This window comes from Phoenix dactylifera, chromosome 2, assembly GCF_051530095.1.
Source record: "Phoenix dactylifera cultivar Ajwa chromosome 2, Ajwa_hap1_PhDact_Kaust_v1.1, whole genome shotgun sequence".
In the NCBI taxonomy this organism is placed as follows: Eukaryota; Viridiplantae; Streptophyta; class Magnoliopsida; order Arecales; family Arecaceae; genus Phoenix; species Phoenix dactylifera.
The window spans coordinates 51,766,836-51,790,690 of record NC_143191.1 but is presented as its reverse complement, the minus strand read 5'-3'; the positions used below and the strand labels follow the sequence as shown (position 1 = coordinate 51,790,690).

At 38.5% G+C, this 23,855-nt stretch overlaps 2 protein-coding genes across 3 annotated transcripts; one reads left to right on the top strand and one right to left on the bottom strand.

Annotated features, from left to right (window-relative positions):
- Positions 1 to 4,816: 4,816 nt before the first annotated feature.
- LOC120108389 (uncharacterized) lies at positions 4,817 to 23,222 on the bottom strand. Of its 2 annotated transcripts, none has more exons than XM_089929166.1 (2): positions 22,954 to 23,222; positions 4,817 to 5,748 (listed from the first exon to the last, which is right to left on the bottom strand). In XM_089929166.1, the coding sequence occupies exon 2, from the start codon at positions 5,725 to 5,727 to the stop codon at positions 5,200 to 5,202; it is 528 nt and encodes a 175-aa protein (XP_089785292.1). In that variant the 5' UTR covers positions 5,728 to 5,748; positions 22,954 to 23,222; the 3' UTR covers positions 4,817 to 5,199. The 2 variants fall into 2 exon arrangements, with proteins under 2 accessions (XP_089785292.1, XP_089785293.1); XM_089929167.1 differs by lacking the exon at positions 22,954 to 23,222 and adding an exon at positions 17,548 to 18,500.
- LOC148714900 (uncharacterized) lies at positions 11,763 to 12,296 on the top strand. Its single transcript, XM_088714726.2, has one exon. The coding sequence runs from the start codon at positions 11,763 to 11,765 to the stop codon at positions 12,294 to 12,296; it is 534 nt and encodes a 177-aa protein (XP_088570852.2).
- Positions 23,223 to 23,855: the final 633 nt, after the last annotated feature.

The window sequence follows — 23,855 nt, the reverse complement described above, 5'->3', positions numbered from 1 at the left end:
AATTTAGGAGTATTGCCATAACTAGATGCTCTATGATAAGCTGTTGCAACCTTATAACATTATAGTGGATCAATAGTTGGCAAAAACAATTCATGAATCTTAAAAGCACTATAGAAAAATCAGACATTGCCGACGCTTTTTAAGGTATATACTGATGCGAAAAAGCATCGGTAGTTTTATTCCCAATGCTTTCTAAAGCGTCGGTTATGCTACCATCGAAAACAAACTTTACGACGCTTTTTGAAAGCGTCGGTAATTATAAAATATGCCGATGCTTATAAGTATCGCTAATCGCTGATGCTTTTCTAAAATAGTGTAATAACGGTATATGTAATAGCTTGTAAGAACAAATTAAGTATTATACCAAAAAATAGTGTAATAGATATCATTCATATGTGTAACACAGGCAATAGGTTGTGTTATTCGCCCAATCGGCCTAGGTTTTGTACGGGACCCGCTGGGATGGTCCCTCCGAGGCGGCTGTTTCGCCCTTTCTCTCCTCTCTTCCGCATCTCATTCTCCTCTCGTACTCTCTCATCTCCGGCGGTAATCGACCTCAGGCTGCCCGTCTCCACCTTCAGACAACCCCCGTCCCCATCGACTCCGTTCTCTCTCTGCATTCCGGCGGCGCTCCACCTCCGGCGACTTTACCACCGGCTGGAGTAGCCCCTTTGGTCGTCACCGCCTCCGATTAACGCCGCTTTTCGTCTCCTACTTTATCCAGTTCGCCCCCTTTATGCTCTTTTCAAGGTGCAATATAATCTGTTGAATGCTAATATGCTGCCTAATACTTGGATCTCTTTCATGCCATGCAATTAATTGTTTGTTGTTTTGTTCCAATGAAGAATTCAGAATGATTTTACTGCAGTATATATCTGATGCTGTTTGTCTTTGTTATACATTTGATTTTGGGTCTCCAGAATGAGTTGGACCTTTCTGTTTGGAAAAAGTTATCAGTTTTAATTATACATGCAAGGTATCGGCCCAAGTGCATGTATATAAGGCATTACCTATTGTTTCACCTTTGTGCTCCGTTTGTTAAGATAGGATTTGGATCGGTAATACGCTGGGAGTTGTGAGCTTTTAATTTATATGAACTAGAGCTATCATGTTCTCTCTCCCCTCTCTCCCCTCTCTCTTTCATCTTCGTTCTCGTTTGGGCCTATTGCTCTTTTTCTATTGCTCCATCACCGTGATGTCTAATGGCCGACTTCGGTTTCATCACCGTGGTTGGCCTAGCCCGGCCAGCCTCCCGTTCTCGCTGTAGGGGCTGAACTCCTCTTCCACCGCCAGCGCCGTCGCCGCCACCGCCTCCTTGAGCGGCATCGGTGGCCGCATCACATTCGTCTTGCTGCCGCCGGACTTCCTAGCCCGCCGCTGCTCCGCCTTCTTCCCAGTGCCGCTCCGGTACTTGAGTCGGACCCGAGCGGGCTGGTTCTCGACGGTGGGGTTGGCGGTGGCGGATGCTGGAAGTTCGGCAGGGGAGGCGGCGGCGGAGGAGACTTGCTCGGTCGTGGGATCGTCGGCTAGCGCATGAGGGGGCGAGGGGAAGAATTATCCTATCAACAATGAACAAACCATCCCTTCATTACTTGGAAGTTGGGATAGTAGCATTTATCATAATAAAAATAAAGCCCCATCCAACCGGCAAAAAAAAAAAGAAAATCAGGAGCCCATCTCAGGTCAAGGGAGAACTATAGCTGGAAGCCTGGAACAGTGGAACTGGAGCAATGTGAGGGGAGGAGTCCGAAGACCAAAACCGAAAAAGAGAAGGGATGAACAGTGGATCTTTCTTCCTCAGAGTTTCGACTGGGTCACGGGATGAACAGTGGATCTTTCTTCCTCAGAGTTTCGACTGGGTCCACCCACGGGAAGACTCGTAGCCACCTCCCTCTCCCCCCCCACCTAAAAAACCGGCCCGATGGGGAAGCTCCAGAGTCCCACCTCCGAGTTCTGAGCTCTCTCGCTCCCCCCACCTCTCTCTCTCTCTTTCTCTCTCTCTCTTCCATCCGGGCTTGAAGCTATATGGGGCTTTACTTCCGAGCTTGGGCAAAATTCATCCGGAATCGAGCTCGAAGAGGAGGAGGAGGAGGAGAGATCTTACCGGCGACTGTGAGTCGGTGACCGGAGCCGCGGAGGTTGCCGTCCGGGGGAGAAGGACACCGAGAGGAGGCGGCGGCGACGACACCGGCGGAAACCGAGAGGAGGCGGCGGCGACGACACCGGCGGAAACCGAGAGGAGGCGGCGGCTACAGGGAAACCGGCGGAAACCGGCTACAGGGGGCGGTGGTTCTCCGCGAGGGAAGGGGGGGCTCTCAGGCGAGGGAAGGGGGGCGGCGGCACTCAGTGAGGGAAGGGGGGGGGTCTCAACGAGGGAAGGGGGAGGGGGGGTTTAGGAATTAGGGCTTTAGTTTTTTTTCTTAATGTTTTTTAATATATTATATTTTACTATTTTATAGTCGGGCCGGACTGAACCGGGCCATTTTTAAAAATTTCCAGGCCCAGCCCGATTTTTTTGATCGGGCCGTTTTTCCTGCCCAGGCCCGACCAATGGGCTCTTTTTCAATGCCCAAGCCTGAAAAATTTTGGGCCGGGCTGGGCGGGCCGGGCGGGCCAGAAGGCCCGTGATCACCTCTAGTAGAGGGGGAGCGTCTACCCAACGCGTGGCGCTTCGTGGGGTCACCTGTTTTCGTTATGTTGTTTCTGAGGAGCATCTGCCTCATGTTAGAAACTCAATGAAATGCCAAAAACATCAATATCTATATTTATTTTATTTAATAAATATATAAATATAAATATTTATTAGATCTAAAAATTTATATTTATATCTATTTTAAATAGATACATATACAAATTAGATACTAAAAATATGGATACAAATATGAATATAAATCAGATAATTAAACTTGTGACAAGGCAATCAAAAATATTATTAAGTGGATGGTAAATTAAGTTAATAACATATTAACGTTGTTATATATAATTTTTAAAAGTTCATTGATATTATATAAAACTAAATAAGGATATTTGAAAATGGATCGGACAATTGGCTATCTATATTTATATCTATTTTTTATATTTAAATTTTTATCCATATTTGGATAGTTTCGAATACAAAAATAGATCCGAATGGACATTATCCAATCTACTTTCACTATATTTGGAAGAACGGACGATCTGCGCTAGTGATAAAGCATGGCACACTAAATGATGAATTTAGCATGAATCTCAAGATGAAGTAAACGGCAACCAAAAGATCTCAAATGCATTTTATTGCATTGCTCTCGATCTATTTAGGTGTGTGTTGACTGCATGAGTTAAAGCATTTGAAGTCTGATTACTTTAAATAGAAGTTTATGCACTTGGTTTTGTATAAGCATAAATGTCTTACCATTTGTAAAGCAAGTGTCCCTGTGATCATCTGTGCTATTTTGATTTTTGATAATGTTTAACCATCCCTATAATTACATGAGAAATTCCTATCTCAGATTCTCATCTTAGGAAGGCAACAAGAGTCCAGTTCTCAGGAAATTGGTATACTGTGTTGAGAAGTCTCATTGCAGAGGGTCAAAGAAAGAAATAGAAATTAAGAATTTGGTTGCTCCTCTTGCCACTCTCATGTGCATTGCATGTACTTAATGGTATATTTTGCATGCAACTTCAACTTTAAAAGGAAAACGATGTTGCAGCCCTACCTAGGATCTGGACAGTTATAGCTTTAGTTTGTAGCAGGTGAGAAGATTTTGAGACACTTGTTTCCTGTTGCATCCAAATATAGCTAGAGTTGTTTTAATTGAAAATTGCCATTCTAGCTCCATGCATACCGACTTTCATAGCATTTTCAATTATCATCAACAATACATATCAGAAGATGAACATTGATTGATTTTTCACAAAATCAGTGCAGCTATGCTAGTTTTCAAAGCTAGAGCCATCTAGTTAATTGTTTTTTTAATAAGATCAAGTTAATTATTAGAATAGAATTTTGTTACCATTAACATTTCACTGTATAACCTTAAAACAGAATAAGTGGTTTCATGCTTGACCTGCTTTTCCTGTCAGTTGAACTGGATTGAGTCCAAAGTTTAGGCACTAAAATCAAGTCAAATCTAGGTTGGTGACTGCTGTCCAAGTCCAATTGAGCTTACATAGATTAGTTCATAAAAATGAACTTGCATGGAAATAATTAGCACAAAGAGTACTTGAAATCAATCCATAAAAGAGCTGGTCCAAGCTAGGTAACACACACCAAAAAAAAAGGAACCAACTCAAATCATGAAAAACAATATGAGAGCTTAGTACCTAATGTGCAACCTGTTTAGCAGAACCATGCAATGAGTGGCAACCAAACTAGCAAAAGCAAAGTTGCTGGGATGAGAACAGTCCATGGTAACACCACAAGCCCATACTCTACTATGAGAACGATGAAATCATGACATGTTGATGTATCTTCCTGGGATGTTTACCAACATGAATGCCTTTTTTGTAATCACTAACTTGCGTTATTTGTAATCAAAGGCATAACAACATAATCATTTATCTAGATATTTCTGTTAGAAAATGTTGGCACTCCTTTCCTTTTCCAGATCAAATGCACAAGCAACCGAGCTTTGCAGCTGAGCTTTTTTTGCTTTTTTGTTCAGAACTGGTAGCTGAGGTTTGGCTTCTGAATATATGGACAGCAGACAGAGAAAGCGGATATTGCTTGGCACTGAACAAGTGGAAAATATTTCATAATTTGCCAAAAGAGCATCTAGAGATAAGAGGGAAAATAGAGATTATGACACCTCTCTTTAGAAGGCTTGCAGCGTACCCAAATAAAATTATATCTGTTACTCTATCATTTACCGATTTTTAATTAATGTTCTTGAGGAAACCCTAAAGAGGATACAAGAAGCAACAGAAGAGAAGGTGGATAAATACAGGCCTTAACAAAAGCCAGCTCAGAAACATCTTTGGAACTGACAGTGCTAGACTTTGTCGCAAGTTGGTCGTCGCACAAAACTACTGTCCCACTCCCCAAATGAATCGGTCCGGATCTTGAAGCTTGAATCCACGGTACTTAAAAATACAACAAGAACTTATAGCAGCAAGTATAAGTACATCAACTGTCAAATTTGAGTAGGAACCGTTCCTAGTCAAAACTTTGAGATCCCATTTGCGGACACCACAAACAACTGAAGGCAGCACACAAAAAACTCAACGGCTCGCATCTATAAGAAGACGGATTTTAAGCGAACAAGAACCACAGGGTAGAAGTACTGAGGATGGTGACAGTTCAGCAGATGTCTGTATTTCTACTCCATTTTCATGCAATGAGATGCCCATCTCCCCAAGCTCCAATGACGTGATCAAGAAATAATCACCACACCTGCACTGATGGAAGAACTCTTGAACATCACCTAGAGTCTCCATTGCCATGTCCCCCAATTTGACTTCATCATCCACAACCTCCACAACCTGCCTGGAAGCTTGCAGCTCCCTATCATAGTTTGCTCTGGACTTGGAATCAGAAAGAACTTCCCATGCCTTCTGCACATTGAGGAAATTTTCTTCTTGTTTGGGTCGAAGATCCGATTCATCTAGTGTCCCATGCAATTTATCAGGATGAGAACTAAGGACAGCAGCCCTGTAACCCACTCGGATTTCATCATAGCTCGCATCCTCCCTCACTGACAAAACATCATAGTGTGTCCTTTGGATCGAATTTTTGTCAATAAAAAGCATGGTAGAAGCTTATTCTTCAACCTTTCACAGGATATAGAAAAAAAAATGATGAGACAAAGAAGCGTAAATAATGAACTTCCACAGATGAAAAAACTGCAGTAGAGGAGCAAGAAGTTCACTTTGTTTTGGTGGGTACTTGATATCATGTTATATTAATGATAGTACCTCATTTTCATGCTTGCAAACCAACATACTTCCAACAATACGATACGACATGATATTATACAGGATTCATGTAGCATTCCATCAAGATGGCAAAATCACACAAGAAAGATAAAAGAAGGTAGCTCTAGAACTGGATAAACGAATAAGCATAGGGAAAGAATTTGTTGGTAACTAGCAAGCATTAAATTATAAGAGAAGAGTATGCCAACATGGGATTATGTTTCACCATCACTCTTTACCTTTATTATGGTGCTCTGAAAATACAAGAAGTTCCCGATATAAAGTCTTGTTTTCTTTTTATTATTCTTTTTTTTTATTAGGCTATGGAAATTTAAAATCTTGTGCTTGACAGCTCGCTAGATGAAATTAAATTGCATAAGCAACAATACAGGAAGAGTATAAGAAAAATAAAATGAAAACTAATTGATAAGGGAATAGCTGGGCCAAAAAAAGGGATATGTCAAGAAGCAAGTGGTAATGAGTTTCTGGGAAATTCCAAAAAGCCCTAAAAGCACGTGATTTGCATATTTTTATTTTTTTTTCTACTTTTGCTTGCATGGCAAATAGATTTTGAGCATCACAATGAGTCGGAGTGGATTGGTGGCATCGGTGTGGATGACAAAAGACTTAACTTTGGGCTTGGGCCTGCATGATTAATAAACCAAGGTTTTCAGCTTGGCCAAGATCTTTGTTTGTAACAGTGTCAAGCACCTGCCCCAGTATGACATATATGAAAATCTCAGCTGATATAAATTGGCAAACCCGAGATATTGGCCAGTACAGTATTCATATCAACCAATATTTTTCATTCTTTATTTCTTAAATAAGTTTTTTTTAAAATAACAAATCTCAAAATTATTGCTCGGATGGTTGAATCTCGGATTAAATATATCAACCAGAATATAGACATCTTGGTCCTAAAATATCGGCCAAGATCTCGAAAAATATCCGTTCCCTAAGAATTTCCCCACCTATCAATATTGACTGAGATAAACCGAGATATCGGATCCTCAGCCTTTATCACTCATTGAGATAATTGATATCTTGGTATTTAAGAACCTTGTGACAAACTAGCAATCAAATACTTCGAGTCGCCTTGGTTGGACTTAATTTTCCATGGTCGAGACCAAGGTTCGCCGTACTGGTACCGAACCCCGTACCGGTACCGAACCCCATACCGGTGCCGCACTAGCATAAGCGTACCGAGTGTTGGTACGGTACGGTACGCGGTACGTCAGGCGTACCGACACTGGCGTACCGATACCGGTATCGGTACGCTTATGCTAGTGCGGCACCGGTACGGGGTTCGGTACCGGTACGGCGAACCTTGGTCGAGACTATGTGGTGGAGAAATTAGATAAGAAGGGAGGAAAAGTTGGATGATTTTCTTTGGAGAGACAATTCCCAACTTAGACCTAAAGTATGTTCATGATCAAGTTTCTGTTTGGTAGAAATAGAATGCTGAGAAGTGGTTGGTACATAGTTTTCTTTAATTAAAAACAATGAAGCCTTAGGTTGAGAAAGCTAAGGACATGACTAGGGTCCTACTGGAATAGTTCACTGGATACTAGGTAATAAGGAAAATGCACGTCAAGATTTGTTATAAGATATCACAAAAGGAGAGGTAATTGCATAGAACAATGATTTATAGGTGGAAGTATAAGCTCATGCAATTAAACTGCTGAAAGGGTAATGTGCAAGCCTGAAGACATAAGGTGTAAGCTTCACACATTTTTTCTTTTTATCCAAGAGTAGTGTACTGCACAAAATTATGTGAAATAAAGTATGGTGAAAGGGTACGAGTGTTATGTTTGGAACATGCCATCATCTTTAACTTTTGTAAATATCTCATATTTCATTAACCAAAATGCACAAGCCAAAGCACATATAACAAAGGTGGCTTCTTGTTTCAATATCTCCATGTTTGGCATTTGTTTAGAGTTCAAATTTTTCACAGTGACATATGATGTATCATACCACACCCAAAGTTTGGTACATGAGTATAAACACAATGAAATCAAAAGATATGTGAATGACTTTCTCACATGCATGCCTTCTATAAAAGGATTAGACTAAGGTGCATGTCATGTCACATGTGTCACACATGAACCAGCTTGCGATGCTTATGCCTCCCTGCTATAGCCTCATCGAAGAGATTAAATGTTTTTTACAAGGAAAATCTAATCTGCACGCCCTTAAAGAGGCGTAAAGTAAGAAGAAAAGCATGCATCACACATTGAACACCCAGGCGATGCATATAGATCCCCTATTTAACATATAGTTTCATCCATGAGACTTAAGGCATTTGTCAAGAGGTGAGCGCGAGTCTTTTCAAAATGATGATTGAAGTCATGAGGCAATGTTAGAATATCATATGGCATGCAAGGCCAAGAATATTAATGTGAGAGGTTAGGAAGGATTTTAGGATTAGATTTTTTGAGAGACTACCCATGTATAACTTTCACCAAACTTTCATTCATAAAAATCATGCATAACTTTCACCAAAACTTCATTCATAAAAATATTAAATTCTCACTTATGGACCATATGAGTGAGGAAGTGAGGTGACTATGAGATCATGTTTTATAAGATATCTTTGGGGAGAAACAGGAGGAAATGACATTCTATCCAAGCTTATAGTAATTTAGATGGAAAACAACTTCAAGCACTGGTGGTTCCTAACATGCAGGCACAACTTAATCAAAGAAAAGAAACTAACATATGTTGGACCAATTTGAAAGGAAACCTGTACTATAACGGCATTATAATGATTTGAAATGTTTTATCCTGCCGAAGCATATAGGATGTATCTAACCATATTTAGTCAAAGAATCAGACCAAATACCCAACAAATTTATTGTCAAAAAAAGAAGTAAAAATTACAATTATAACAGCTTTTTAAATAGAGAAGCCTGTCAAACCAATTCATTGGTTAATAAATCTTTCACCATTCCCAGAGAGATAAAGTGATCTCGCAAAAAGGATCACCAAAAAAAGAAAAAGAACCTCTGATATAACAAGCTTATCATTGCATAAGTGGCTTCAAATGGACTTAGAAACCCAAACAAAACCTAAACTCTACAAAAATTCAGCATCTTGATCTATAATTTTATACTTAATCCAATAATCAATACACAAAGTGACTTTCTTGGAATTTGGCAATATTAAAATGATTTCCACCGGCAACACCTACAAGCACACCACCCATTAACATAGAACATGACGAACAACCACAAACCTACTACCTTATACTAGACCTTACTGAACTCAAAACAACCCAGCTTTCGGTATAATTCTCAACAAAAAACCAATTTAGTTTGACTATGAGATTCTCTAATCTCCCTTCCCACCTAGGCTTGTCAATCTTAGTGGCTCGTCCCAACAAGAAGCAGTTATCCTTCATATGATTCTACAACTTGCTCAATAGAGACAAGGAAAAATACTTAAGAGTTGAAGCCAAAACCAACTAAAGGCTTATTTGAACTTCTACCACAGGTTAAAAAATTGGGAGCCTCCACTGTAAGCATACGTCTCCATGTAGGAGACTTAAGATGGCCCACATGCCACATCTAGTTTTTAAATTATTATAATTATGTAATAGTATTATTTTATTCAAAAAATCATATCTGGGAGTTGAGATTTTAACGTAACTGCTTGTAACCACTCAATCAGATCATGTTAATGTTGAGGGCTAGTTAACGTTGAGTGGGTATTCCCACTTCCTTGATGGAAGGAAAGTGGGTGAGATATTCAGGTGGATATGGGTCTTGGCCTGTCTATAAAATTGCCTGTGATTATCCATCAGGTCACATACTTATGAGAAATAGACTAGGCTGAAAACTCTATCCTTTACTCTCCATATAGACAGTGAGGGTTGTGAGGTTTGCTGGGATTTTATCCAACTAATCTCTTGGTTCTCTAATTGGCTTAAACAACTATGGCGGGAGGTCAGTCCGTATTATATGTGATTATCTTTTCTTCCGTATGTAGTGTTATTATTTCTCCCAAATTTCTTTCATTATTGGTATCAGAGCCTGCTTCTATGCTATGTTGTTTAGTCAAAGGGTGGATAAAATTTGAAAGTACCTGCAAGCGTTTATCAATTGTTGGATAGGGTGATAGAATCAAACAATTTTTACTTCTTGCAATCTATTAAACAAAGGCATCTGTGATTTCTATTATGGCCCAGCATGTTTATCCTTCTAATAGAAATTTGTGGTCTTGTTATCTGAGAGCTAGCTTATAAAAATTATCACTGATTTGCCTCCGTTTACTGTGTTTCATTTGATATGACTTGCAAGTTTATTGACACCTATATTCTTTTACATGTAATGATAGAGTTGTAGTACTTTAAATTAGTTATCAACTCTATCTTTAAATTGAGATAAACTTATGATATTAGCCAGTGTCATGATTTATCGGTGAATACCGTGAATTTTGAGTTTGATTGCACTTTACCGTGATTATCTATTCATGTATTAGAGAGGTGTATTTCAGCTTGCATCAAATACACATATTCATGATTATCTATTCTTCTATTTATGATTATCTGTTCAATTTGAATTTTGCTGTGTTAAAGAAATCTGGTTTTAGGCGAAGTCCTTGAGGGCTAACATTCTGGTGATATCAAAACTTTAGAGAAGCAAAGTTCAAATACAACATCGACTTGTTTTAGAAATATTAGTTGGATAGATGTTGCAATACTAAGACATTTATCAATTTCCATATGCCTATAAGCTTGTCAACATGTTTAATAAATTAAAGGCTTCGAATTTGAAATTGACTATGCTAGAATGATATCTGAAGATTATATGTGAGAGTCATTATCACATATCAACACATAGTCTATTGGCACTTGAATTTTAAGAAGCTAAATATGATGTGGACTCCAATACATGATGAATTTCACGGCAACTATTATTGCATGTATGTGTTGATAGCAGCATTAAGTTCATTTTGAAGTCTGCAATATAAATATTTGTACACACCGATTACTTATCTGCTTGCTTGGTGTGTTGGTGCTATGCGTAGTTCAAAGTGCCGAATTCATTGCATTATGTTTAAGAGAAATAAATGTAGATGAGATTGACATTTGCTCTTATTTTGCGGACGTGTGCATTTTATATCTCCATGCTTATGTGGCTTCACTTTGCTAGATTTTTAGTGTGCCTTCGGTACTGTGTGCAAAAGGGTTATACAAATATCCTATAGGACTATTGTCATAGTCTTGCTCATATTCTGTTGCACACGCCATGATAAACTATGCACTTCGGATTATTTGAGATGTATGGTTTTATTGCGCATCAACATATTTTAAATGACTGCATAAGCATAAAAGATTTTTGAAATATTGGATAAGGCCATATTAAGGACATGAACATCATTGTGTATTAAGACTAGCCACAGCATCTTATGACACCTAGATGTTGCATGATATTTACACTAATGGCAATCCATATTGCAATTAAGTCATAGTAAGTGGTTACTTGGCCCCATAGGGAGGTGATCATTTGGGTGATTTAATTGGAATAAGATAGTGGCTTAAATATTAAGAAAGGGAATACTAAATACCCACAGGTGTAGCATTCCTTTTTTTTAAAAGTACTTAAAAAAAAAACCATTAGTCTTATTATAAAAGCTATACGCAAATCTAATGCATTTTGCAGCCTCTACCCATAGGAAGGTTTAGATTTTGCTATTGAATTTGACATTGGTTGATTCAAATTACAGTTATTGTTTCAAAGCATTAATTTTATTCTTGGTTATTGCAGTTGCTGCTAATTCTTTTTTGAACAATGACTCTCATATTCCAACCTTGAATAGTGAAAAATTTTCGGACTCGAAAGACAATCCTTTTGACATTAGGGTGTATGGACCTTGATTTAGCACTCCGTGTGGATGAGCCAGCTGTGCCCACGGAATCAAGTCCCGCTGTGGAAAGGATGGGCTATGAGCGATGGGAGCGATCCAATCGTTTAAGCCTAATGCTCATCAAGGCATATGTTAGCAAGAGCATTAGAGGCTCTATTCCACAGTGTGATAAGGTAAAGGACTACATAAAGGCCATTGAAGAGCAATTTGTTAGTTCTGACAAGGCATTGGCTAACACCCTTCTGAACAAGTTGTCAATGATGAAACATCCCAAATCTAGGAGTGTGCGTGAGCACATAATGGAGATGAGGGACATTGCAGCCCAACTCAAGTCCCTAGAGATTGAGATTTCAGAGTCTTTTCTTGTTCATTTCATGCTCAACTCTCTCCCTGCAGAATATGGACCATTTAAAATATCATACAACACACATAAGGAAAAATGGTCCGTTAATGAACTTCTGACTATGTGTGTGCAAGAAGAGGAGAGGTTGAAGCATGAATATCTAGAGAGTGCTAATTTTGTCACTCATTAAAGGGGGCAAGGAAAGAAAGGCAAAGGTGCTGATACTAAGCAATGGAAGAAGAATGGGAAAGCGTCATTCAAGCGATGTGGCCATAAGGATGCATGCTTCTTCTGCAAGAAAAAGGGGCACCAAAAGAAAGATTGTCTGAAATACAAGCAATGGCTTGAAAAAAAAGGTAGTCTCAATGCTCTTGTGTGTTATGAATCTAATTTCATTAGCGCGCATCATAATACATGGTGGATTGATTCAGGAACCACAATTCATGTTGTCAATATCATGCAGGGCTTTCTCAACCTAAGGAAGCCGATGGGAAGTGAACAAGGCATCTATTCAGGAAATGGGATGTGTTCGCACGTCGAGGCTGTGGGGACTTTTAGACTTATTTTAGAAAATGGCTATGTTTTGGACCTTGTAAATATTTTTTATGTTCCTTCATTTTCTAGAAATTTGGCCTCTGTATCTAGGTTGGCACTATTTGGTTATGAATTTAATTTTATTGGCTCAAACTCCTTTTATCTAAAAATTCTTTTGCCATAGGGTTTGGGACTTTAGTTAATGGTTTGTATAAATTGAACTTAGATCCTGCCTATGAGCAAAGTCTCCTAAACATGCATGATGTTGGTACTAAACGTACCATTGTTGATGAGTCATCCTCTACATTGTGGCATCGGAGATTAGGTCATATCTCCAAAGAGAGAATGAAAAGGTTGGTTAATGATGGAGTACTCAAGGCTCTAGACTTTTCTGACTTTGGTACTTGTGTGGATTGCATAAAGGGAAAGCAAACCAACAAGACCAGTAAAGGTGCCAAGAGGAATAATGAAGTACTTAGGATCATACACACTGACATTTGTGGTCCATTCAGTACCCTTTGTCTAAATGGTCAGAAATATTTTATCTCATTCATTGATGACCATACATGCTATATATATCTCTACCTTCTGTTTGATAAAGCTGAAGCACTAGATGCTTTTAAAACATATAAGAAGGAAGTAGAGAAACAGTTAGAAAGAAAAATTAAGATTATCAGATCAGATAGGGGTGGTGAATATTATGGACGATACACAGAGTCAGGGCAAAGACTGGGTCCATTCGTAGATTTGCTTAGAGAAGAGGGTATCATTGCCCAATATACTATGCCGAGATCACCTCACCAAAATGGTGTTGCTAAAAGGAGAAACCGTACCCTCATGGATATGGTAAGAAGTATGTTGAGAAACAATGATCTTCCTTTGCTTTTGTGGAGTGAGGCCTTAAAAACTGCAGTGTATGTCTCAAAAACAGAGTTCCATCTAAAGCGGTTCCCAAAACGCCGTTTGAGCTATGGAAAGGGTGGAAACCAAGTTTGAGACATTTGCACATATGGGGTTGTCCAGTTGAGGTCAAGATATATAACCCACATTTAAAGAAATTGGACCCCAGAACAGTCAGTGGATATTTCATTGGCTATGCAGAAAAATCTAAGGGCTATAAATTTTATTGTCCCTCACACACACCTAGAATTGTTGAAGCCAGAAATGCAAAGTTCATTGAAAATGTTGACACTAGTGGGAGTACCATTACTCGAAAGATGGAGTGGGAGGAAGCACGGAATCAAGATACTATATCCATGGACAAAAGTAAGTTGGTTATCTTCCAAGAAAATCAACTTGATTTTTTGGAGGAACAACCACCACCACCACCTCTACCTCAAAAGGAACAAGTCAACATAGAGCCTGAAGTTCAACACCCACTTGGTATGGGTGAGACTGAAGGTATGAGGAGATCTTCAAGGGTAAGAAGATCTGCCATTTCTGGTGACTACCTTGTGTACCTAATGGAGTCTGACTTTGATGTTGGACCCAAGGATGATCCCATCTCATTTTCACAAGCCATGAGTAGGGAAGATTCAAAGGTTTGGTATGATGCCATGAAGGCAGAAATGGACTCTATGGCTAAAAACCAAGTCTGGGATATTGTTGAGTTACCTTAGGGAAATAAAGCTGTAAGCCGCAAATGGGTCTACAAAACTAAGAAAGACTCAAATGGTAACACTGAAAGATATAAAGCCAGACTGGTAGCCAAGAGTTTTACACATAAAGAAGGCATTGATTACCATAACACTTTCTCCCCAGTTTCTAAGAAAGACTAATTCAGAATAATCATGGCACTAGTAGCTCATTTTGATTTAGAGCTACATCAGATGGATGTGAAAACAGCTTTTCTGAATGGAGATCTTGAAGAAGAGGTATACATGAAACAACCAAAAGGATTTTGTTCTGATCAAGGTAATCATTTGGTTTGCAAGTTAAAGAAGTCTATATATGGACTAAAGCAAGCATCCCGACAGTGGTATTTAAAATTTCATGATGTTATCACTTCATATGGCTTTACAGAGAACATCGTGGATAATTGCATATACCTCAAGATTAGTGGGAGCAAGTTTATTTTCTCAGTTCTGTATGTTGACGATATCTTGCTTGCAACCAATGATTGGGCATTGTTGCATGATACTAAAGAGTTTCTTTCTAAGAACTTTGAAATGAAGGATATGGATGAAGCTTCTTATGTCATTGGCATAGAGATTCACAGAGACAGGTCTCAAAAGACATTAGGATTGTCTTATAAAGCCTACATTGAAAGAGTTCTGAAGAAATTCAAAATGAATGAATGCAAACCGAATGCAGCGCCCATACTGAGAGGTGATAAATTCAGTGTAAGTCAATGTCCAAAAAATGCCTTGGAAAAGAAAGAGACGGAAAGCATTCCTTATGCATCAGCAGCTGGCAGTTTGATGCATGCACAAGTCCGTACAAGACCTGACATAGCATTTGCTGTGGGAATACTAGGCAGATATCAAAGTAATCTAAGAATGGATCATTGGAAGGCTGCCAAAAAGGTTATGAGATATCTACAAGGAACCAAGAATCGCATGCTCACTTACAAGCATGTAGACAATCTAGAAGTGGTTGGATATTCAGATTCAAATTTTGCTGGATGTCAAGATTCTAGAAAATCCACTTCAAGATATGTCTTTATGCTAGCTGGAGGTGCTATATCGTGGAAGAGCGCCAAACAGACAATAGTTGCATCGTCTACCATGGAGGAAGAGTTTATAGCGTGCTTTGAAACAATTTCACAGGCGAAATGGTTACGGAATTTATCACAAGGCTTCAAGTTGTGGATTCAATATCAAAGCCATTGAGGATTTACTGTGACAACTCGACAGCGGTTTTCTTCTCAAAGAATAACAAAAGTGGAAGCCGAAGCAAATATATTGACATAAAGTATCTAGCTGTCAGAAAAAGAGTAAAGAAACAAGAAGTGGCCATTGAGCATATAAGTACAGACTTAATGATTGCAGATCCTATGACAAAAGGACTCTAAATAAATGTGTATACACAACATGTAGAGAGCATGGGATTACTTGGATCATTTGATGCTTAATTTCTTGTTTTCGTCTTACTTGCTTATTGTCAATAAAAGTAATTTTATTTGTGCACATATAATTTTGCTCTTAATATTGTCCATTGGGACATTTGGACCCCGAGTGACTTATTGGAAGTCATTCATAAAGAATTACCACATTAAAATCTTATTTAGAGTGAATAAAACATTGTAATACATGGAAGGAAATGTTTACTAAGTGGAGACATAATCGCCATGATTCATGTGTTTTATCTTTCTAATTAAGAATAAATTTTGAGCAGTTTGTAATTGGTGGCCATATTCAGTTTTTGAATTTCTCAACCCATACAGTCTTTTAGATGTGCCATGAGAGCCAAGTGGGAGAATGTAAGCATACGTCTCCATGTAGGAGACTTAAGGTGGCCCACATGCCACATCTAGTTTTTAAATTATTATAATTATGTAATATATTATTTTATTCAAAAAATCATATCTGGGAGTTGAGATTTTAATGTAACTGCTTGTAACCACTCAATCAGATCATGTTAACGTTGAGGGCTAGTTAACGTTGAGTGGGTATCTCCACTTCCTTGATGGAAGGAAAGTGGGTGAGATATTCATGTGGATATGGGTTTTGGCCTATCTATAAAATTGCCTGTGATTATCCATCAGGTCACATACTTATGGGAAATAGACTAGGCTGAAAACTCTATCCTTTACTCTCCATATAGACAGTGAGGGTTGTGAGGTTTGCTGGGATTTTATCCAACTAATCTCTTGGTTCTCTAATTGGCTTAAACAACTATGGCTGGAGGTTAGTCCGTATTATATGTGATTATCTTTTCTTCCGTATGTAGTGTTATTATTTCTCCCAAATTTCTTTCATCCACATCTTAGGCAACAGCAAGTCAGAGCTAGTTACATGACAATAAAATGCCTAAATCCTTAAACCAAGAATTTAATTGAACTAACAATTATATAGAAAAGTTTCCATAAGAGAATTTGTTTTTCATTAGGATAAAATTCTTGTTAGATGGAAAAGCTTTCTTGAATTATAAAATTATGTCTTTGGTTGCCAACCAGCTACCCCAGAAAACCAACATCTTGTCTCCACAATCATGAGTTTCAGTTTCTCCAGTGATGTGAAACTTTCTGCTTTACTCATCAAAATTATGTTATAGTTTCCAAGTCAGAGAAGTCTGATCAGAAAATATATTGTTTTTAACATCATCTTCCTCTCAGAAAGACACAAAAATGCCCCTCTAGTACCAGTATATAACAAATACATAAAAGAGAAAAGCACTGGCAGACTCTACTAAAGCATCATAACAATGAGAGAAACGCTTCGTTGTAGTTTCTAAACCAAATTTCTATACAAATAATGGAAGCCATATATAGTGTTGGACATGAAAATATTCCGTATCGCTTAGGATCAAGCAGGAAGGGATAGATAAAATACATCTAGGAGCTAAATCTTTTGAAAATATTGCTTTGTTAAAGTCTAACAGTAACAGGTTGAGGCTAGCTCTAGTTCATATAAATTAAAAGCTCACAATTCCCAGCGTATTACCGATCCAAATCCTATCTTAACAAACGGAGCACAAAGGTGAAACAATAGGTAATGCCTTATATACATGCACTTGGGCCGATACCTTGCATGTATAATTAAAACTGATAACTTTTTCCAAACAGAAAGGTCCAACTCATTCTGGAGACCCAAAATCAAATGTATAACAAAGACAAACAGCATCAGATATATAATGCAGTAAAATCATTCTGAATTCTTCATTGGAACAAAACAACAAACAATTGCATGGCATGAAAGAGATACAAGTATTAGGCAGCATATAGCATTCAACAGATTATATTGCACCTTGAAAAGAGCATAAAGGGGGCGAACTGGATAAAGTAGGAGACGAAAAGCGGCGTTAATCGGAGGCGGTGACGACCAAAGGGGCTACTCCAGCCGGTGGTACAGTCGCGGGAGGTGGAGCGCCGCCGGAATGCAGAGAGAGAACGGAGTCGATGGGGACGGGGGTTGTCTGAAGGCGGAGACGGGCAGCCTGAGGTCGATTACCGCCGGAGATGAGAGAGAACGAGAGGAGAATGAGATGCGGAAGAGAGGAGAGAAAGGGCGAAACAGCCGTCTCAGAGGGACCATCCCAGCGGGTCCCGTACAAAACCTAGGCCGATTGGGTCAGGATTAGGTATTCCCGGGCTCGCGTGCCCCGTTAAAATGGGCTTGGGCCAGCCCGAAGCCCACCGGGATAAGCCAACTTCGGGAAAAAAAAATTGAGACGGTTCGGATTTAATTACACAGCCAATTTATTTTTCGGACCGATCAGATTAGGACCGGACCAAGCCTGAGCCTAGATAAAGCCCAATTTAGGCCCGTTGCAGAGGGACCCTTAATACGGCCGAGAGCGAGAGAAGAAGAGAAAGAGAGTACCTAAAAGCCAAAAGCATCAATAAATCTTATAACAGAGCTCCAGGCTCTAGCCCGAGATCGTGGAGATCAGAAGGATGGCACAATGCTGTAACTATGGTCCACCATGAGCGGCCGCGGTCGAGGCGGAGTAGACACAATCGACCTCCACTTCGATCTCCGTTCGCTTAGCAAATCGCCCCTTCCGCAATCTCCGTTTGATAAGCATATTACTAAAGAGCTTTTAGTGATTACTTGATGACTAGATGGGAAAAAAGAATTTTTAATAGTCGGAAATGGTAATAAAGGATGTTGTGGAGTGTTTTATCTAAGTACATGTACTATTAAAATTCTTAATATAGAAACTATTATTTTAATATTTAATCTAAATAATATAACAATAAATTTTATATTTATTATAAAAATATAACAATATTTTTATATAGTTATAATATAATAATATGCTACTATTGTAATGAAATTAGTATATAATTATATAATAATAATATAATAAAATTAATATAATATATGATATTGTACTATCCTAAAGTGATAGTAAAGTGTTGTTAATCTATAACTTAATTTTGTAATTTAGTCTAAATAATATAATAAATAGTGTATTTATTTTTGAGGCAACAACCAAGTAATAAATAATTTCATAGTTTTTAACTTTAGTGGTAACATAAATATTTGACTTTATTTACCCAAATACAAAATGCCAATAGAATTTTTCATATATCCACAAGGCAACATAAATATTCACAAATATTTTTAAGCATCCATGTTATATGCATAATATCCTATAAACATATCAACAACTCATAAGAAGAATAATAATAAGATTGTGCAAAACATTTAACTCCTAGTTATTTAATATTTGCATTTGTTCAGCTCTCCTTTCTTCCTATGGTTTATCTATCTAAACAATCAAATGAAAGTAGATCCTCCTCACCATTAAAAGGCTAAATTCAAAATTCTTAATTGTATGATTATGGCAATAAAAAATACCAGTTTAAATAATAATGAAAATGAAAATTATTTTAAATTGAATTTTTAAAATTGTCGTTGTCTTGATTTAAATCCGAATCTCTCGGGTGAGCTTCTATATGAAAAATAGCTTTTCAATGCATCTCAAGTAGAGCTAAGCTCCAAATTGCAGCTTTTCTAGCGGACTTTTTTTAATTATTAGATGAACTAAAATATTTATCAAACTATCTCAAAATCATACAAAATATGTTTAGCTCTCCAAATGGTACATTTTGACCCGTCAAGTAGCGTTTTTTTACCCTCCAAAAGCAATTCCGAATGAGGCTCTTTCTCTTAGGGCATATTTAGTTTATGACTGGAGTGAGAATCGAAATAGATTAGAATGGAATTGGAATGGCCATATCCTCCCGCATGTTTAGTTCGTGACCGGAATCGGAATGGAATTTAAATATTAGAAAAGAGTAGGGATTGAGTTTTGGAGGATTATGATATTTTCATTCTCCCCAAAATCAAAATGGGAACAAAGCTCTTCTCAACCAAATAATTGGAATGGGAGTTACTCGTTTCCATTACTATTTAAGAGTCCAACTTCCTAAAATTGGAAAGGAAATGAAACTCCTTTAAACCAAATGTCTAGAACAGGAGTTACTCATTTTCATTCTTATTTCATAGTTCAGCTATCCCCAACCAAATATGTCCTCAATCCCATTAAGAGAAGGGAATAGTCCGGTTCAAGTGTTGCCAGGCCGCCCCCCACCCCTACCCCTCCCACAGCCTTGTCTATATCCGTGGCATGAGAAATGAGGGTAGCCAGCTCCTTTTTCTCTTTATAAAAAAGGGGCTGGTCCACTAACGACCCCCTTCCTTAGCCCAAGTCGCGCAACAAGGCCGCCTCATGGCCATAAAGCCCAAATCGTTTAATTCCTCGGAAAAGCATCATATATAGAGCCCAAAGAACTGCAATAACCTCGGACTCGTATCACATACTCAGCCCAAGGCTCGTCTCTCACCATCCAATAAGCCCAAAGGACCCCTCCCCTGGCACAAACAGACTCCTCCTCCATCAGCTCTCTACAATTTCATCATGCAATGGCAATAGATCCAGACCTAAATAGGTGCTCCTATTCTTGAACAAGTCATCAAGGATTTATTTAGTTCGCAAAAAAAAAAGATGTATGGTCAGTAGAAAAATAATAATAAAAAAACTCTTGTTTGGTTAGAGTTTTCAAACAAGAGAGATGGAAAAGTAATATTTTCATGAGAATAAGATTCCATGTTTCACGAAAAAGAAAAATTCATGAGAAATATGAGAGCTACTTTCTTACTAGTTGAGAATTGAGATTTTTTCTTTCTTTTCAAAACTATCTTTAAACCATCAAAATCTATGCATAAGGTCTTTTTCTTTATTAAGAGTATAATAGATATTTTACATAAATGTACTATTTTTTTATGGTCAACCAAACATGCTAAACTATTTTTTCAGGTATCATATTTCTAGAAATCAACTTTTTTTAAAAAAAATATTCTAGTAAGAAAAATTATTTCACTACCAGAAAACACGCATATAGTGACGGCGATTTCCGTCACTATACCGTGTTTCCGGTTACTAATACGGAATTTGTGACCGGAGCTCCCGTCACTGAATTGGTTACAAAAACACGCGTCACTAAATTCTCAGTGACGGCAGCGATTCCCGTCACTAAACTCCGTGACAGAACCGCCGTCACAAAGCCGTTACAAATCCAAAAATTAAATATTTAAAAAATTATGTATTTTCCGTCACTAACCAGTCCCTGAGTTAGTGACGAAGATAACTTGGTCACTGATTTGTCACAGAATTCGGTCACAAGTTTGGTCACTGATCTGTGACAACCTTCAGTGACAGATTTAGTCGTCACAGATATGGTCACAAATTTTGTCACTAAATTTGTCATTAATCCCGTCACTAACCTAGTGACAAGATTACCGTCACTAATTTGTCACAACTCACTGAGCAAAATCAATTTTTAGTAACCAAAATTCTGTCACTAAGTTTATGGCTGCTCGTCACAATACTTGGTAAACAATTCAGTAACCAAATTTGGTCACTAATCACATTCTAATAACCTGGTACATTTGGTACATTGATTGGCTCATAATAATAATAATAATAATAATAGTAATAATAATAATAATAATAATATCAGTAATATCAAAGACATTCAACATTACGCAAAAGTCATTTAACATGTCATTCAAAATAGGCATCAACATGTCCTAAATCCATCAAAATCAAAATCCAAAAGTATGTCATAGAGATCAACAGAGATTTCATTCCTCCTACGAATGCAAAGATCTATCATCTAAGGCAAAAGCAATCACAATGAAGCATGATCAGCAGAACCAGAATCACCATTACTCCCCTGATCTGCATGCCTGGGTCCAAAGCCAATCTCTTCTCTCATCTTTTGAAGAACTTCGTCTTGCCATTTTTTCTTTTCGTGCTCAAGAATACCTAGAAGGTCTTCACGCGTATACAACTCTGGAGCTTGACTTGTAGAGGTGGAAGAGGATAATGATTGCCCAATAATTCCAGTAAGATCCTCCAGGAGACTAAAGCCATAGACATGGCCATGAGTTGGGACACCAGTTGCCTCAAACCACAAGTCAAACCATGTTGAATACCCCAGTGTAAACCCCTTTCTCAATAGATGAACATTGATCGTATCACGGTCAAGAAATTTCTGGTTGTCACATCTTATACAAGGGCATCTAATCTTATCCCCACTACAATACTCTAACTGAGTAAATGCAAACTCAAGGAACCCTTTAACTCCATCACAGAACTCAGCTCTTATGTAACCATTTTCACAAAGTCGGTGGTACATCCAATTACGATCAAATGGCATAGTTCCTCTAAAAATCAAATGACAATCAAGAAGAAAGTGAACCTAACAAAGATAGACAATAAGCCTCTTCAGCAAAGATGATATAAAATGATATAAAAATAGAGTACACTATTTCAGCAAAGATGTGCATGAACCTAACAAAGATAGACAATAAACCTCTTCAGTTTAATATAATTCTTAAATGAAAGCATAGAAAGGTAATCACTCTAAAAGAAGGGCCCATAAAACTGATTAGATAATTGAGATAATGCGGCAATACTGTTTACCATGTCAAGCAAGAGCACAATAGGAAAAGGTTATCCCATGGAAGCTAAAGAAAAGAATTTGGCCGGAAAGGGACCTCTCTACGAGAGAAAGTAGGGGCATTATGAGAATTTCACACCATCTAATTAATAAAAGTCCCATCCCACCATTTCCCCTTCGAGCGAGTACCGAAGCAGCACCTGCAACATCACAGCACAGCAGCCATTCAACCCCCTCCCTCCTTTTCTCTTGCAGCCAACCAAATCCCTCCTCTATCTTTCTTCCCCAAAACAAAACTACTGTCCCCAACTTCCCAAATTGCCTCTCGGCAGGCCAGGAAACTCTCCACCTCCCTTCCATCAAGGGGGAAGACTCGTAGCCAGCTCATGTTCCCATTTTATATGGGGCCTTTGCTTTCCTTTGGTCACAGACAGAAAAGAGGCAAGGAACCTCTCTCCCTCCCTCCCTCTCCTTCGCCTCTCTCTCCCTCTCTCTCTCCCCCCTCTCTCTCCCTCTCCCCCTCTCTCTCCCTCCCTCTCTCCCTCGTTGGATTACCTTGTCGCGTGCTCGGATCAAAGCATCCAAGAAAACCAGAAAAGAAAGGAATGATGCTCAGATCTAGGGCATTAAAAGAAATCTCCTATTGTGCTGGACGAAGCAAAAGCCGGTGAAGAAACGAAATAGGAATAGATTTAAACCTATACGGAGATATCAAACAGATAAAAAAAAAACTTACAGAGATTGGAAGACGAGAAGAGGCGATCTTGGCTTCGGACGGCAGCGGGGAGGAAGAGCGGGGAATATCAGGAAGCGGTGATCTTTCTTTCCTTGGATCGGAAAATATTAAGAAGCGGTGATCTTTCCTTGGAGCGGGGAATATTAGGGCACAGGGCAGTGGGTTTTATTTTTTTTTCTGGAGGCAAAAAGAAAAAGAAGCGGTGATCTTTCCTTGGAGCGGTGATCTTTCCTTGGAGTTGGGTTTTCTTTCTTCTTCTTCTTCTTCTTCTTCTTCTTTCTTTTTTTTCTTTTTTTTTTCTTTTTCTTTTTTTTTTTTTTTTTTTGAAGGCAAAAGAGTTTTTCCAACCAGACCATCCCTTGGTTCGGGATATAGGGACGATGTGTGGGGTTGGGGTGGCCATCCAGGCCAAACATGTATTCAGAGAAGCTAATGGGGCAGCCGACTGGGTGGCTGCCTTCGCGGCTCATCATTCAGGGTATCCTTTTTGGATGGGGGAGGGGGAGCTGCCACTGGCTCTTCGTGAGTTAGTCTTTTTTTACTTTATTGGGTGTATTCACACACGTACTGTATGAAAACCCGTTTTTAGCACAAAAAAAAAAGGGTTTTCCCAACTGGGATTTGGGCTATTGAAAAGATTTGGGCGGGGCAGTGGGTTTGATTTTGGATTCCCTCTTTTTACTCTTTTTTTTAATTATAATTATTCAAAAATAATATTTTTTAATATTTTAGAATTAAAAATTAAATTTGGTGACGGAAATTTCTGTCAATAATCCGTCACTGTCAAAAATAATTTTTTAAAAATTTATAAACACTTGGGTTACGATTTTTGTGACGGCTAAATTTGTCACTGTTTGGTTGTAATTTTGGTTATCAGTTTTGTGACAGATACCCCGTCACTA